This window comes from Aplidium turbinatum, chromosome 11 (genome assembly GCF_918807975.1).
Source record: "Aplidium turbinatum chromosome 11, kaAplTurb1.1, whole genome shotgun sequence".
NCBI classification, from domain to species: domain Eukaryota; kingdom Metazoa; phylum Chordata; class Ascidiacea; order Aplousobranchia; family Polyclinidae; genus Aplidium; species Aplidium turbinatum.
In genome coordinates, this window is record NC_137482.1 from 23,534,745 (window position 1) to 23,553,311 (window position 18,567).

General features: G+C 38.4%; 1 protein-coding gene across 1 annotated transcript in view; it reads left to right on the forward strand.

Annotated features, from left to right (window-relative positions):
* LOC145779210 (exosome complex component 10-like) overlaps positions 1-18,567 on the forward strand; it is a 34,345-nt gene that overhangs the window by 6,771 nt on the left and 9,007 nt on the right. Inside the window, exons 2-5 of the mRNA XM_082590746.1 lie at positions 13,033-13,190; positions 15,122-15,208; positions 15,803-15,957; positions 16,829-16,985. Coding sequence (XP_082446872.1) covers positions 13,033-13,190; positions 15,122-15,208; positions 15,803-15,957; positions 16,829-16,985 — 557 coding nt within the window. The remainder of the gene's footprint in view (positions 1-13,032; positions 13,191-15,121; positions 15,209-15,802; positions 15,958-16,828; positions 16,986-18,567) is intronic.

Consider the following 18,567-nt stretch of genomic DNA (forward strand, 5'->3'; position numbering starts at 1 on the left):
AAGTCGGCGCCTATGAGGGTGACTTTGGTCCAGTTATGAGACACCGTTTACTTTAATTTTACAATGGTTCTGGGAGAAAACTTTAATTTACCCATATTGAGGACTATCAAGAGCCCTTACATGTTACCAAGTTTGAAGTCATTTGGTCCATGCGTAGAGTTAAAAAAAAAAAAAACTACAAGTGGTTTTCACTCCAGTGTTTTAAAAAAACTATAAGCAGTAATCTTTTTTGAAGACATGCTCATTGCCAACCCCAAAAAGGGGTGTCACTGGCCTCTTTCAGAGTTTTTAAAATACTTTCAACAATCAACACTCGTGATTACGTATCAAATATCAAGTTAATCGAACGAAAATGTACCACTAATATATGGCCTGGTTTCCGTTTGTATTTCCTATAGGTATGTCAATTTTTGATATATTAATCTGCACTCCATCAAGCCAAAATTGAAGAAAATGGATCACTAACACAGCTAATATTCTGTTATAAACGATAAAAAGTGGATTAACATCATACAAAAGTGGCCAAATCACACCATATTTTCTACATGTCAAGGGGTGACTATAGCCACCTAGGTGAAAGAAGCAAATGCCCAGCAGCCAAATTACATAATTAATACTGAACCTAGAGCTAAGACCTACTTTCTGTCAATGCTTGGCATACCCAGTATGGTCAGACACTGGCGTGCCAGGTAAAAGTTTGCAAAGTTATTTTTTGGTGTTATTTGGCGGCCATATTGGATCCTCCAGAGTGAACAACTGAATTCACATTTTTCTTAAAAAATTCTGAAAACACACAAAAGAGGATATTTACAAACTTATGCAAATGACCAAAATATTGCAAAAATATTTTAAGTTGCTCAAGTTAACCAGTAATCTTTTTTTTGTTTGGTACAAAGTCACCCCTGATGGCCAATGTCAACCCATTTTACGGAATGATTTGTTCTTGATGAGAAACATCTGAAGTAGCATCTATCCATGATCGAAAAATGTTTGGAACTGCCTATTTCATTCAAAAATTTGTTAATTTTTGTCACAATCAAGGTGCAAATGCCTCGCGATGGCTTGCTTTGTATCTTCAACAAGCGTGTTGTTTTCATTATGGAATTCTTGAGCGGTATGTTATTATCGGTCAATGACCAGTAGTAACCTCTAATTGTGAAGTCGTTGTTCTGCAACGTAATTCTAGATTATTCTGTATCTGGAACGTTCTGTTGTTTTCACAATTGCCAATATCGTTTGTCATGATGTCACAAGGTTGTTTACGAATGGACCTCTGATTACGAAATCGTTATTATGTAAGAATCTTCTTGCGAACGTGACCTTCTAGACACTTCTGTTGTTTACCTTTTAAATGCTACGTGACCGAACGATGGTTCTTTATGATGTAACCTTCTCGAAGTTATTGGACTGAACAGCCAACTATAAATAGTGGTGTAGTTTGTGTAATGTTTATTCTGAGATTATTATTATGGTGATTGTTACGAGTTGATTATGAGAGTTGTGCTATGAGTTGTGAATTGGTATAGTTGATGCAGAAATTAGAGTTATTTGAGAAGCCGTTCGTTAAAGTTCTTCAAGAAGTCAGATTATCATTTCGCTAGTAGAATTATTCGACATTTAATTGACTGCTTTTCGGTTGACCCATTAAACTACGTCATTGATTCTTTCCAAGTCTTTTTCCTGGTAAGAGATAGAAAGAAATCGTGACATTCTGGGGGCTCGTCCGGGAATTAACCGAAAAAGAAAAACCGAAGAATACCGAAAGATTTATTGAAAGAATAATAAATTAATGTCAAGATGGCGGATACTGTCAAACATGAGATGATTGAAGACTTAGGGAGCATGGCTGAACGATTGGGGCTGACTGGTAATGAGAAGTCTCAGTTTGTGATGGAAGAGTATCACAAGATAATGGACCAAAAAGCTCAGCGAGAAGCTGACGAAAGAGAAGATAGAAGAGCTGCTCGTGAAATAAGGAAAGCAGAACTTGAAGCTGAAGAAAAGCGAGCACAACTTGAAGCTGAGGAAAAGCGAGCACAACTTGAAGCTGAGGAAAAGCGAGCACAACTTGAAGCTGAAGCAGAAGAGAAGCGGGCGCAACGCGAAGCAGAGGAGAAGCGGGCGCAGCGCGAAGCTGAAGCTGAAGAAAAACAAGCTCAACGAGAAGCTGAAGAGAAACAAGCGCAGCGCAAAGCTGAAGAAAAACAAGCTCAACGAGAAGCTGAAGAGAAACAAGCGCAGCGCGAAGCAGAAGCTGAAGAAAGAAGAGCGCAATATGAATTGGAAAAGTTAAAACTTGAATTAGAAAGACAAAAGCTGGACATTGGTGAGCGATCTAATTCTACTAATGATAATGCTCGAGATGTTATTGTGGCGCAAGTTAGACGTCCAGATTTGCCATCATTTGTTGAAGAAAAAGATGAGTTGGATAGTTATTTGTTAAGATTTGAAAGATATGCTACAATAGCCAAATTGGATAAGTCGACGTGGGCTACCCAGCTAAGCATGTTATTATCGGGACAAGCTCTTGATGTATATTCAAGGCTTTCACAAGAAGAAGCCATGAATTACGACAGATTGAAGTTAGCTCTGTTAAAGCGATACAATTTTACCGAGCATGGATACCGTCAAAGATTCCGTGAGGCAAAGCCTGAACGACACGAAAGTCCAGGTCAATTTATTGAACGTTTAAGAAACCTTTTGTTAAAATGGTTTGAGCTTTCGGGGGCCGATCAATCATTGGACGGATTGGCAAACCTTATAGTTAAGGAACAATTCACAGATTCATGTTCAAAAGATCTGTCTGTTTATTTAATGGAGAGAAGTCCAAAGACTCTAGAAGAAATAGCCAGTGTGGCAGAACAGTACTTAGTTGCTCATGATGAGAAGTTGTCGACTGAAGAAACGTTGTCATGCGATAATGACGAAGAGCAAACAAATAATTTTAAAGGAGGTGCTGTTCCAAGAGAAGTACGTTGTTTTAATTGTAATGGCTTAGGTCATAAGTCTGTTAACTGCCGGAGGAAGACTAACAGAAATCATCAGGAATCGAGGAAGTGGTGCAATCGTTGCAATAGGCAAGGACACGAAGCGAAGGAATGCAAGGACAAGTCGTTATCCTTATCCAATCAGTCTGGAAAAGATAAAGACACGGACGTTTATCGATGCGGTTGTGCGTTAATGATTCCTAAACCAACGCTTGACGAGGAGAATCCGGATGAAGATGTTTGCGGAAAAATAATACCTGAAGATCACCTGCCAGTAGTGGATGGGAAAGTTGGAGACAAAAAGGTAAAAGTTTTACGTGATTCTGGTTCTACTGGTATAATAGTGAGGAGAGATTTGGTTAAAGACAGTCAATTAACGGGAAAAACTGGCCATGTGACAAAAATAGATACCACTTCAATCCAAGGACCGTTAGCGATGATATCTATCGAAACTCCGTATTGTAGTGGGACTGTGAAAGCGTTATGTTTACAAAACTCTTTAGTTGATCTGATAATCGGAAATGTTTTTGAGAGAGATTCTGAAGTTACTTGTTATTCTTGTGGCAAGAATGGTCACTTTGCTCGAGATTGTTCTGCAGATAATCAGCAACGATCTCACGATGACGGATATTACGAGCGCGAAGAACCGAGGAGAAGAGGCAGGCGACGACCATTTGGAGTTTGCTATAGATGCGGTAGACGCGGACATTTCGCCAGGGAGTGCGTTGCTGACGGCGGACATTCGGAAAACAGACGTTGCCGTGACAACCATTGCTACCGATGTGGAGAGATTGGACACATAGCCAGGAGCTGCCCTTTTGATGAAAAGGCTTGCTACAACTGTCATAAAGAAGGTCATCTCGCCAAGGACTGTCCGGAGAGGAGATGTTTCCGATGTGGGAAGATGGGTCATCTCGCTCGCCGATGCACTGAAGATGTTGAGGACGTTGGAGACTTTCGCAGAAAACGTGACTATTGTTTTGAGAAAAGCTATCGTTGGTAGATCATGCAACGATAGACTTATGAGAACTGATTATTGAGTAATTAATTGTTTTATGGTGTGTTTTGTATTGATTGTGTAGTTATATTGTTTGCAACAATATTCTAAGGGGGGGCGTATGTCACAATCAAGGTGCAAATGCCTCGCGATGGCTTGCTTTGTATCTTCAACAAGCGTGTTGTTTTCATTATGGAATTCTTGAGCGGTATGTTATTATCGGTCAATGACCAGTAGTAACCTCTAATTGTGAAGTCGTTGTTCTGCAACGTAATTCTAGATTATTCTGTATCTGGAACGTTCTGTTGTTTTCACAATTGCCAATATCGTTTGTCATGATGTCACAAGGTTGTTTACGAATGGACCTCTGATTACGAAATCGTTATTATGTAAGAATCTTCTTGCGAACGTGACCTTCTAGACACTTCTGTTGTTTACCTTTTAAATGCTACGTGACCGAACGATGGTTCTTTATGATGTAACCTTCTCGAAGTTATTGGACTGAACAGCCAACTATAAATGGCTGATGACATCATGCCCAAACATATAGTCCCGAAGAACAGCTCATACGACGAAGAAGAAGTGGTGTAGTTTGTGTAATGTTTATTCTGAGATTATTATTATGGTGATTGTTACGAGTTGATTATGAGAGTTGTGCTATGAGTTGTGAATTGGTATAGTTGATGCAGAAATTAGAGTTATTTGAGAAGCCGTTCGTTAAAGTTCTTCAAGAAGTCAGATTATCATTTCGCTAGTAGAATTATTCGACATTTAATTGACTGCTTTTCGGTTGACCCATTAAACTACGTCATTGATTCTTTCCAAGTCTTTTTCCTGGTAAGAGATAGAAAGAAATCGTGACAATTTTTTAAGTTGGTACACTATTGTTTTTGTGGCAAAAAGGGACCCCTTCAAACTTAAATAAACGAAAAACTACTCGTTTTTTCTTACAGTGCTTTGCTAGGGAAGAAAGTTGCCCGACTTCCCTCCCCCTCTCGGAGCACCTGCTCGGTACCCATGAGATTTGCGGGCCCATAATCAAGGCACTTCTAACAAAAACGCACTTTGTATAAATATATGACTTAGTTTCTTCAATTTACCGGACCTCTCGGAAGGGTTGCGGGACCCTCAAATCATCTCGGGCCCGAGTCCAAAAAATATACCTCCTTGTCAATGTACTGATTATATGTCTCGGTTTTTGTTGTATTGCATCTGTGATGTGTCATTGTCTGTACAGTGGGCTATGTTGTCGCAACGCGGTCAAGACAAAAGTGTTACAGTATAAAGGTCATAATGGGACAAACTGATGTTTCTCATAGCTAGAGCAAGACGCTAGCCGTTTTGGCAACTTCTTCACTTCAAAGTACACGCAACACAATTCAAGTTTAAACTCTCTCTCCTCAGAATTGTTTAGAGAGTAGCCTATAGCATACCTATCCAAACAAACGAAACAATTTCTCTGTTATGGCTGTGAAAGCTTTGTCGTTTTTAAGTGTAAAATTCGCACAACATGGACTACTCTTTGTATTGTTGAGTAGCCCTAAAAAGGGCTGTTTTGGTAGCCCTAAAAAGAGCTTTTGAATAGTCAGGAAACCAAACCTTCTTACGATGTTGTTTGAAATTTCAAACGACGCACCAGAACGTCGCGAGGTTGGCTACAGTTTGAGAATCACGGTAATACACAAATAAAGCACATCCTACTTTTAAATTTCGTAATTTATCAATCATGCTGCAAACTCGGAAACTTTCACGCACCCTCTGAAATCGCTCCAAGACCCCTTGGGGTCCGCGGATTCCCGGCTGAGAACCACTGGCATAGATGACCTACCTGCAATGTACAACACAGTGGCGTAGCCAGGGGGGGGGGGGGCGTTTACAACCCTCCCTTTGGCACGCGTGTGACGTCACGAGATTGAGAATAATGCTTTCAGTTTCTATATCTCTAAAACAAAGTTTGTCTTATTTTAAACGAAACTGCATTAAAAGAGCGAGTTTTGCCAATATATCTAAGACTCCCAGAACCATTGCAAAATTAAACTAAGCGGTGTCTCATAACTGGACCAAAGTCAACCCATTCTACTTCTCGTATTAAGATAGGCGATGTTAAACTGCTTCAAGACGTAAAATTTGATGCTGTTAAGACTACTGATTTTTGCAGCATTAAAGGGTTTCTATTGTTTAATCTTGAAAAGTGGTGCTGCTGCGTTTGGCTAAATGTGTAGCCTACTATTTTTGCTTGTCCAACTGAATCTTGAATTCAAAAACTGCGCAGGCCAAGCACATTGATCCAACATGTCTGGAATAATTAAAAATGTTCAAGCAAGACACAGTTAAAGGGAATTAGTAAACACTTTTTGCCTATTGTCTGCTTATGGATATCATTGCTTAAGTCTGTTTGGAGTTCATGGTGTTGTCCAAATGTCATATCACTTTTGGAGTAATTGATGTTATAATAGTAAAGTTTAAATTAGCGTTAGATAAATGTACTGTAGGCTATACCTTGAACATGCAACCAATTAATTCGGATAGATGCAGTATCGTGCTTTCCAACGATGGTAAAATTGTTAAAATCCGAGCAGAAATGAGAAAGCTACAGCATATTTGGTGGAGGCAGTATTCATCGATCACAGCAAACTGTGGGCGGCTCATACTCAACCACGATCGAATCGCCTTGAAAAATGCATTGAAAAAAAGCTTCGTCGAGCGGTTACGTTTGAACAACGATTGCTCGTTTTGTGGATTAGATATAAATGTGAAAGTTAACATATGAATAAACCAAGACATACTCTTTTAATTTGTGTTGGTTTGGTATTTTTATTGTAAAAAATGAATTGCGGAGAATTGGTGCAATATAGTAAAGTTTAAGTTAGCGCTACATAAATATAATGCCTACTTTAGATTGGTAATTAATCCATTTGAGTAGATGAAGCATAATGCCATCCAACGATAGTAAAATTGCTCAAATCCGAGCAGAAATGAGAAAGCTACAGCATATTTGGTGGAGGCAGTATTCATCGATCACAGCAAACTGTGGGCGGCTCATACTGAACCAAGATCGAATCGCCTTGAAAAATGCATTGGAAAAAAGCTTCGTCGAGCGGTTACGTTTGAACAACGATTGCTTGTTTTGTAGATAACATATAAACGTGAAAGTTGTTAGGTTAATAAAGCAAGACATACTCTTTTAATTGGGTCTGCTACTATTCGGTGAGTCCGATTCGGTGAGTTACTAACTTCTAACCCCTAACCCAAACCCTTAACCCCTAACCCTAAAACGGCAATGATAATTAGGCTATGGTACCCGATAATTTTAAAAAAAAGTTGAAAAAATCCCCCGTTAAGGGATCGGACTCACCGAATCGGACTAACCGAATCGGACTCACCGAATCGGACTCACCGAAACAGGCCATTCCGCTTTTAATTTGTGTTGGTTTGGTATTTTTATTTAAAAAATTGAATTGCTGAGAATTGGTGCAATATAGTAAAGTTTAAGTTAGCGCTACATAAATATTAGGGTGGCTCTTATTTGGCAAAAAATGAAAAAAATTTGAATTTTGTGTGGGACACCCTTTTAAAAGGTGAGGTTGTCAGAAAAAATAACTCCTGCAAAAAATTTTTGAATTTGAAATTGATTTAGAGGTGGCCCTCCCCCCCTAAAGTTTTGCGCCCTCCTCCAAAATACCAAATCTGCATATCTCAAAAACTGCTTGAGCTAGAGATACGGTTTTTGTGTCAAAAGATGCAGAAAGCATGATTTCCTATCTGCTTTCTGAACAGTGATTGCGTCTATCTTGAGTAGAAAAGCAGTTATTTAGAAAAAACCTGTTTTCGGTATTCTAGCACAAAACAGTGCTAAACAAGTATTGTGGCCCAAGCTATTTAATCAACAAAGTTCATAAACTAACCTGTAAAACTGGTAAATCAATAAACAAAATAAGTATTCCTAAACTTTTATGCGTTCATGCATAGCTAAAATGCCCGTTTTTTATCACATTCCTTGGAGAAACTCCTGAGCGTGGAATCCGCTTTCAAGCTTCAGGTGCTATGCATCGCACTTGTTGGATGGCGAAGGCGATTTATGCAAAAAGCTTGGTCTGCATTTATGGTATCTGTCCGAAGAAATAGTTGGACTAGCCTTGTTTGATTCTCGATTGTCTGTGGAAAGTAAAAAGCTAATGGTGGCAACCATGTTAGATGAAACAGGAGAACGTCCACCAAGGAGACCAAGCATCAAAGTAGCTGCGTTTCTTAGCAATAAGGGTCTAGAACAGTATTGCACCTCTAATTCAAAATGGCTTCTTCGGCTGTTGGGTGAAGATGAAGTAATAATTATACTTTCAAAGGATCCTGTCATCCTGCTCATTGGACTGAAGATGGTGCATTTATTCAAGCTTTACACATGGCGAAGAGACTTTCAGTAGTGAATGACAGAGCAGAGAGAGGAGTTGCTCTAAGTCTAATCCAGGATTTTAACAAAATCTTAACTGAAGATGAGTACCAACTTCAGTTTCTTTTGCAAGTTGTTACTGAACACAGGAAACTGTTTCCAAATTCCAACAAGAACAATATTGTCGAATGTCGATTCTTCTTCATTTAAACCTTCTTTGTTACTCCAGGGGTCAAGGGCTCTGTCTTTTACCACTCTTGGGCAGTGGTGATGCCGTTTAGATGCTTGAGCAGGTGTCGAGCAGCAATCCTTTGATTCGTCCATTGATTCGTCGTCCAGTTCAAGCAGACCACGCACAGTCACACACCATTTGGCGCAGTTACAGATGGTGTGATCTGTGGTTTGTTCCTCTTTGCCACACTCACAGATTGCGGAATGCGGATGGAGCCATCCCCCATTTGTGCATGTTGGAGCGGAATAGTCTGACTCCAGTACGTAGGCGGTTGAGATGCACCCAGGCCTTCCTTGGCAAATTATGCATTCCGGTTGGATGGGGGCTGGTGTCGGAGATACAACTTTAGAGTCTTGAGGAGTTCTTCTTCTACTCTGAGCTCCATTTGTTGTCCTCCCAGGTAGCCGCGCTGATAGATTGGTCTTCAGCGGTTTTCATCAGGAGTTGTGCGTTACATACAAATGGGTGTCTCGATTTCAGTTGCCGAGGATGCTCGATTGCTCACTCACAGACTCGTAGAGACTTGAGTGGAGCAAGTGGTTGGGGTTCGTAGTGCGACGAGAAAGAGACAGGATGGTTCTTTGCGACGAAACTCAGCTGGTTGGTTGCCTGCAAGGACAGGGAAATTGTCCGATGGTGTAGGTCGCAGACATCCTGTCACGATACGCAAGGCAATATGTAAAATATTGTCGATAATATTGCTTCTTCCAGTACTGACCAGAATTACATTTTGAAATGAATATCGTTACCAGTGTTCCCTCTAAGGTGCAAAAATTAAGACAAAAAAAACAAATTTTGTAGACGGTTTCGTGGTCACAAAAAAGGTTGTAAAATCAAGATTTGGTCAAATGCGTTTTTTCTAAATAACTGCTTTTCTACTCAAGATAGATGCATTCAATGTTCAGAAAGCAGATAGAAAACCATGTTTTCTGCATCTTTTAACACAATAACTGTATCTCTAGCTCAAGTGGTTTTCGAGATACGCAGATTTGGTATTTCGAGGGAGGGCACAGAACTTTAGGGGGGGAGGGCCACCTCTAAATCAACTTCAAATTAAAAAAAATTTTGCAAAAGTTATTTTTTCTGGCAACCTCACCATTTGAAAGGGTGTCCCAAGCAAAATTCAAAAACTCAATTTTAAGAGCCACCCTAATAAATATAATGCCTACTTTAGATTGGTAATTAATCCATTTGAGTAGATGAAGCATAATGCCATCCAACGACAGTAAAATTGCTCAAATCCGAGCAGAAATGAGAAAGCTACAGCATATTTGGTGGAGGCAGTATTCATCGATCACAGCAAACTGTGGGCGGCTCATACTGAACCACGATCGAATTGCCTTGAAAAATGCATTGGAAAAAAGCTTCGTCGAGCGGTTACGTTTGAACAACGATTGCTCGTTTTGTGGATTAGATATAAATGTGAAAGTTAACATATGAATAAACCAAGACATACTCTTTTAATTTGTGTTGGTTTGGTATTTTTATTGTAAAAAATGAATTGCGGAGAATTGGTACAAAATAGTAAAGTTTAAGTTAACGCTACATAAATATAATGCCTACTTTAGATTGGTAATTAATCCATTTGAGTAGATGAAGCATAATGCCATCCAACGATAGTAAAATTGCTCAAATCCGAGCAGAAATGAGAAAGCTACAGCATATTTGGTGGAGGCAGTATTCATCGATCACAGCAAACTGTGGGCGGCTCATACTGAACCACGATCGAATCGCCTTGAAAAATGCATTGGAAAAAAGCTTCGTCGAGCGGTTACGTTTGAACAACGATTTCTCGTTTTGTAGATAACATATAAACGTGAAAGTTGTTAGATTAATAAAGCAAGACATAAACTTTTAATTTGTGTTGGTTTGGTATTTTTGTTGTAAAAATTGAATTGCTGAGAATTGGTACAAAATAGTAAAGTTTAAGTTAGCGCTAGATCAATATAATGCCTACTTTAAACTTGCAATTAATTAATTCGGATAGATGCAGTATCGTGCTTTCCAACGATGGTAAAATTTCTCAAATCCGAGCAGAAATGAGAAAGCTACAACACATTTGGTGGAGGCAATATTCACCGATCACAGCAAACTGTGGGCGGCTTATACTGAACCACGATCGAATCGCCTTGAAAAATGCATTGGAAAAAAGCTTCGTCGAGCGGTTACGTTTGAACAACGATTGCTCGTTTTGTTGATTAGATATAAATGTGAAAGTTAACATATGAATAAACCAAGACATACTCTTTTAATTTGTGTTGGCTTGATATTTTTATTGTAAAAATTGAATTGCTGAGAATTGGTACAAAATAGTAAAGTTTAAGTTAGCGCTAGATCAATATAATGCATACTTTAAACTTGCAACCATATAAATCGGATAGATGCAGTATCGTGCTTTCCAACGATGGTAAAATTTCTCAAATCCGCGCAGAAATGAGAAAGCTACAACACATTTGGTGGAGGCAGTATTCACCGATCACTGCAAACCGTGGGCGGCTTATACTGAACCACGATCGAATCGCCTTGAAAAATGCATTGGAAAAAAGCTTCGTCGAGCGGTTACGTTTGAACAACGATTGCTCGTTTTGTTGATTAGATATAAATGTGAAAGTTAACATATGAATAAAGCAAGACATACTCTTTTAATTTGTGTTGGTTTGATAATTTTATTTTAAAAATTGAATTGCTAAGAATTGGTACAAAATAGTAAAGTTTAAGTTAGCGCTACATAAATGTAATGCCTACTTTAGACTGGCAATTAATCCATTCGGGTAGATGAGGCATCATGCTTTCTAACGATAGGAAAATTGTTAAAATCCGAGCAGAAATGAGAAAGCTAGGAGGAACTATTCACTACAAATATTTAGCCTTCAATAGCCTTTCCGCTTTTACTTCTATTCCGCGTTTTTGCACCCTTCCTAAAAGTAGTTGCGTTTTTTTGCATGACGTCACACATTTTAATGACGTCACTGACCAAGGCGGCCGATGCTTAACCAGCACCGAGAAAAGCATGAAACAGTTTGTTTAATAATAGCATTGAATTTCTTAAACCTTAATGATCAATTTTGTAAAATTGACAAGGACATTTCAAATAACTTTTTTGAATTTTATCATTTTTGCGTTGAGTCAATGTTTGCAGACATTTAAAAAGCATGTCTAGTGACCCCCACATTAAAAGTATATATAATTTGCCATGTGAGCGTTCAGGTTAAAACAGACTCTGGAAAAGTGCCACTTTGAAAGAAAGATCAAAGCCATTGATTTCAAACAAAACTAGGCCAGCAAAATGTGCGATAAACATTACCATAACATTGTTGTTATGGTAACATGACACATAAAGTTACAAGTAATATGCGAGAATTAAATAAAAAACTGATAAAAGAAAAGATGTTTAAACAGTCTTGGTTGCCAACATAAATATTACCGCTTTGCAGTTCTCAACATTTACAGTCACAGGCTATTAGATTTTTGGGCCGAAAACATCACACAATTCAACAAAAGCAGGTTACTGTTAAACGTTGCTCTTTACAAGATACTTGTTCTGACAACAAAACAATTCGTTCTGTTTAATCATAATTGATCTTACAATGCAAGATTTCATGACTTCATTCGTGAATTCCATGTATTATTTATCTGGTTTACTTTTTATTGTCATAAATATTACTTGGTGACAATTTACTAGTAGCCAACTGTGATGTTTCTGTTTTGTGCTTGTGGTTCATTGGCTGTTAGTAACACCGTGTTGGTTGGGCAGCTTAAGTTGCTCTACTTTAACATTTTGTCACTGTATGTCAATGCCAATAGTACTTAAATGAATCACCAAATGGCAGTGCCAGGAATAAGCTAGTCGATTTTTATACGAGAGAATAAAAATGTTATCGATTTTCAGCAAAAAAAAGTAAGGGTTGACTTATATATACGTGAGGTCCGGAATGGCCCGTTTCGGTGAGTCCAATTCGGTGAGTCCGATCCCTATTCGGTGAATTTTTCAATTTTTTTTTTAAATTATCGGGTACCGTAGCCTAATTATATATCATTGCCGTTTTAGGGGTTTGGGTTAGAGGTTAGGAACTCACCGAATAGTAGCAGACCCCATGAGGTCGGCCTATACTCGAGTATATATGGTAGACCTTTTCTATTTTGTCCTGTTAATTTTGTAGTTGACAGTCATCAAATGTTTACAAAGAGCAGTTTTTGTGAACTGAATTGAAATTTTATTCTATTTAAATACAACCTTTTGATGATCCCAACAAGGGTGAAACAGGCTGTTAAGGTTTTTAGTGAATATTATAGTCACTGCACTTGATATGAAGAAAGTCATATGTATAATTGTGCTGGTCATTTAATTCCAGTTCATTGTCTTGTGTATATATATGTATATATATATATATATACTAAAGTGAACAATAGAATTGTTTTGTATCATCAGGATAACTTTGCATCTTCAAGCAATCAAGATCTTGGTGATGTAGACGACTACATGGACCGGCTGGTGGAGTGCAATGATGGCATGCTGGAACGAGTATCTGCTTTGTTGGATATCTGTGAGGGAAAGAAGCTGACACAAGATATAAAGATTAATATAGAGTAAAAATCTTATTTCGTTTATCTACTAAAATGGTGTTACTGTGTATTGTGTATACTGCAGCCCTCGAAATTAGCTTCTATCTACGACGGCAAAAACATTGCCGTCGCCAAATCAACAAACTTTGGATTGCGGCGGCAATTGCCCTATGCTTTAATCAAACGAAATTTTACGCGCTTCTTCTTCATCGTGTGTCACACGGCGGTAGCCCAGAGCATCACGCACGCTATTTTATGCGCTGACAATGCTCTTGTGAATGTGAACTGTAAAAAGTTTGCAACCTTATAAATACTGGCTTAATTGTTACGCAAAAGTTATTCTTTCATCGAATGCTTATTTTTGACTGGTGTCGTTGCGAATATAAAAAGTGGTACAAAATTGGATAAATGGTTCTTTAGCAGTAAAGAAAAGTAATGCTTCTGATCATATGGCATCGCGCGTTCATGAACGGGCAGTTTTGCGTCTTCAAGTATTCCAGTGACGACGCGACAACTTCATCCTCCGATGATTCCGATTCTGACTAGTTTTTTATCCAACAGACTTTGTGTTGCTTGCAGTATCCTAATTGTGCCGAAATTATGTTAGTGTACTGTATACGTAAATCGAGGCAATCTTCTCGCAGGGAGCTATTGATTTGTTATCGGTACCTGATTGAGCAATTAACGTTATTTCATGATAATTTAACGTCGCTAGATGTCGAAGTCGAATTAATGTAAAACAAATCTAAATTTCTTATTGGGCATTGTTGTTACGCGATATAACTAGCCGGGAAAATTAAATCGATTTGTGCTGACTCGAACGGTGAATCAACCCAAAGTTAACTTACTTTCCCCCCCCAATGAGTTATAACGTGAATTACCATAACAGCGTGCGTATCGCGTTGATCGCTTTATCGCTACTTTTGGTATTATTACATCACAACAAATCAAACATTGCGGTTGTATTAGAATAGACTATTCGATTATTTTTTTTCTTTTCTCGTTTTACATGTTTTGGTACAATTTTTTCGTAATAAACGTTCACAGCAATTGTCGAGGCAATTTCAACTTTTGCCGTTTAGCCTCGTCAACGTTTTTGCGAAGTAAAAATATGCTAATTTTGAAGACTGTGTGAGTGTTCACAGCAAGTAAAATAGTCCGAGGTGAGGTCTTGGTGCGATGTTTCTGCTGATTAAACTCCCGCTGCGAGTAAATCAAACAGGAAGAAATTTTGAACAATTTTTGTCCGAATTAAATGCTCATTTTGCGACGGCATTTTTATTGCGGTAGCAGAATGGTCATTATGATGTTTGCGGCGGCATTTACCACGGCAATTGCCGTGTGCCGTCGCTAATTTCAAGGACTGATTACTGTATCATCCCGGAATGGCCCGTTTCGGTGAGTCCGATCCCTTAACGGGGGATTTTTTCAATTTTTTTTTAAATTATCGGGTACCGTAGCCTAATTATCATTGCCGTTTTAGGGTTAGGGGTTAGGGTTAGAGGTTAGGAACTCCCGAATCGGACTCACCGAATCAGACTCACCGAATAGTAGCAGACCCTTGTATCATCCACTGTGTTTTCATAGTACACCTGATGTTTATTTTGAAATGGTGGAAGCTTAAAATACAACTTTTTGTCACTTATAGTTATAGTCAAGTGAGTACAATAGAAGCCATGTAATACATGTGCCAACTATAAATTCACTGTCTTCTATTAAAGTTGGTTTGTTCAGAAATAATTTTTGACGTACTGTAATATGCTTTAGCCGATTTGATTTAATGCATGTGCTAACTTTGCATACGTATTGACATTACAGTAGAGATAAGCAGTTTTCTGCAGTGAACCTATAAATTTTACAAAGTACCAAATTATAAAACCCTAAGTGAAGTATGGCTTTTGCTCCGATTTTACTTGTACTAGTCTGGCGCATTGAATCCTTTGTTTACACTTCAGCAACTCTGAGGGAAGTCCTGCTAATCCAGTGGCTGTTGTCTCATCCTGGAATAAGACAAACAAGCACGGGAAAAGCAAAACGTTCAAGTAGGTACAGCACTGCACAGTCAATAAACCTGTTCTAAGTGCTCTAATATTGAAAGATCAGCTGCTAAAGCTGAAGTTAATTATGATGGCTAAGCTTTGTGTATATGTCAGTGGTTTCTCTTTAATCGAACATTGATGAGCGGATATGCAAATTGCAAATGTTGTGATTGAATGTGCATACTCCATGTGTTACATAAAAATCGTAATTGGTAATTATTTTTTCAATTTGATATTGTTTAAAATGCCTGTTATATTATTCTTTTGTTTGCTCATTAACTTTTGGATGAGGTTAAAACGTTGTTTGTAACATATAAACCATTTGAAATCAACAAGTAGATTCTCTAACTGTTAAAAAAGTTAGAATTCATGTTTCCAAGAGAATTGTGTATATTGAACCTATCAGTAAACTTTTGGACGTCATGCCATTGCCAGCTACACCATAGAAATATCAGTTTGTTGTATTTTGCAATGCTCTTGGACTTTTGAAAAATTCTGTGAGATATTTGTTTGCAGAACTAAGGATAAAATTGGAGAATGTGTTGTTGCAAGCTTGACCAAGTATGTTATTAATTACAGTATTTGATTTTTGTTTAGATTGTTTCATGCACACAACATCCTTCGGCCCCAGCTGAAGTTTAAGGATCGAATTGACAACACAAACACGCCGTTTGTTCCCAAGATAAGGATCAAGCCAAATTCGCTGAGGCCTTTGCCCAAAGCTTTGCTGGAAATCGATTTATCTGCGTCAGGTATAAATCTATAATAGCTGAAGTTGTAGGTCTAATGACAACCGTTTGAATGAAACAATATGAATTGTGCAGCATTTTGGTGCATGATGTCAATTGTGCACTAAAATGCAGTGAATTAGCCTACTCACTACTCAGACTACCAATCCTAGAGACCTTAAGAAAAAAAATTTTAATGCTGATGTACTTCTTCTCGTTGTATGACGATTATCTCAAATGGCGTTCGAGGGTTAGCTGGTGTTCATTTGTCAAGGTTGCACGATGTTTGATTTTACAAAGTTATAAATTCTTATAAAAATGAATAAGTAAGTTCTGGTGCTACTTCTAAGCTTCAACTAATCGCTGCTTAGCGACTTTATTAAACTTCCAATTGTTGCTGACTGAACAGAAAATGAGCCAGAAGAGGCACAATGTTGCTTTAGCAACTTCACAATTCCATTGTTTAACAAACGAGAGACTCCTTTTTGATCATTGTATTGTGCAAATTAGATTTTGAAGAAAGTGTAAGTAACAAATTTTAATTTTTACCAACCGATTTTCGCGCTATCAACCGATTTTCGCGCTATCGCTAGCAATGTGGCGCCCATGGCTCGAGCCATGCCTGCCATATCCTAGGTATGCCACTGCTTGGTTGACAGCACGAGATAACATATTTATAATGTATAATCTTAATTTTTTTGTAATATTACGATTCAATACAAGAGCCACAAAATTTATGTTGACGAGCCGCAGTTTGCCCACCGTTGCTCTGTACCATCTCAACTGCCCTTTTCAGTGCATCCAAAATTGATTCAACTTCATTGTGAAACTTTTTATAAATTGATAATAAAAAAATGCTTTTACATGTTTTGTGTAACCTTCATCGGTTCTTCAGACAACAAATCTGAAACAGCTCCAGCTATAGCAAGTTTAATTCGACAAGCGCGCAACTTGAAACAAGAAGACCTCTCTATCTACCGCCATCCTTATCAATATGAATTGTCGGTGTGGGAGCCCATACCTGCACAGTTGGAAAAGGTTGATCCTATAAAGTAAGTGGAGTGGCATGCTGCCTATTACATCGTTACAAAATATATATTGGCTGGTGTGATGATGCTACGATGTTTTTTGGCTTGCTCTGCGGAAGTATGTTTATTGTAGCAAACAGGATCACCAGCAGATGTTGGGCTGGACGGTGGACGCAACACCACTTCATACTTGTGTTTCTGTGATAGTTCGTTTAATGTTCAGTTTTCCCATCAACTAACTGGTATATATAGATAGTAGATACTAGAGATGCAGCGAACCCAAAATTTTTATCCGCACACCGCACCGCAACTGACTCATCTATCCGCGCACCGCACCGCACACCGCAATTTATCTGGAACTTTGACACTGCACCGCACCGCACACCGCAAATTACAAAATTAAAAAAAAATATTTTAACGAGTTATTGTTTAGAAAGTCAATTGTAGGAAAAAGCATCCATGGCATATAACTGGTAACCTAGTACCAATACAGTTGTGCACTAATTGGCCAGGCTAACCAGATCATATTCTCTTATCAGCAATGCATCTAAGTTCTAAGACATAATACAAACTAAGACAAATAGAATGTTCCTGGATCCAGTATCAGGACTTTTGAACACTTTTTGTAAGCAATAATGCAATTATAATGCCAGTGGCTATATGAACTACACACACAAGAGTAAAACTTATAGCCTGAACTCACTGGGCTAACTGATATAGTAAATAATGCGGTAGTTGCGCTAGGCCTATAGCCTGGTAACTGAGCTTATCAGCTAGGCTACTAACCAAAAACATTCGTACAGCTTCCCTGACAAGCAAGCCCTAAAACCCTGTCAACTGCAAGCCATTTGCAATTTGCATTTGCATAGCTTTCCATCTTAGGGTTTCCGAAGGGAAAAATAACTGATCCGTGTTTCCAATTTAAATTTGAAGTTTCATAGCTGATTCTTGAAAAGTTGAAAGTTTACGTTTACGAAAGTTTAATTTCTTGAAAGTTTACGTTTACGAAAAATTAATTTCTTGAAAGTTTACGCGGCAAGCGGCGCGGCGCGGCTTTGTCATTTCAACCTTCCACGCGGCGCGGCGCGGCACGCGGCGAAAAAGTCAAAAGCGGCCGCGTACGCGGCGCGGCGCGGCTTGCATCACTAGTAGATACCATAGATGCCATAGATCAAGGGTCTCACACACGATGAAGTTTTAAACTTTAAAATAATTAACAATTACAGTACATATTTTTTACATAGAAAGGTAAAATTCATTCTAAAATTGCTCAAAAACATCTGAAGATGCCTATCAAACTTCATATGATTTTTTAGCATTATTGTTTCGGCCGCCATTTCATTGCGTGCGAAAAACTCGTATTGTTACGTCACAATCACATATTGTGTCGTTATCGCAAATGTAACCTTAGTATCTACTGTACCATCTTCTTGTACTGTAGACCAGTGGTTCCCAACTCATGGGTCGCGACCCAAAGTTGGGTCGCCTGATAATTTTTTTGGGTCGCTTGTTTTTCAGGCATATTGTATCTAGCGAGAAAAAAATAACAATAAAAAAATTTAAAACGTGATGAGATTGATCACAAAACTGGAAAATATAAACACAA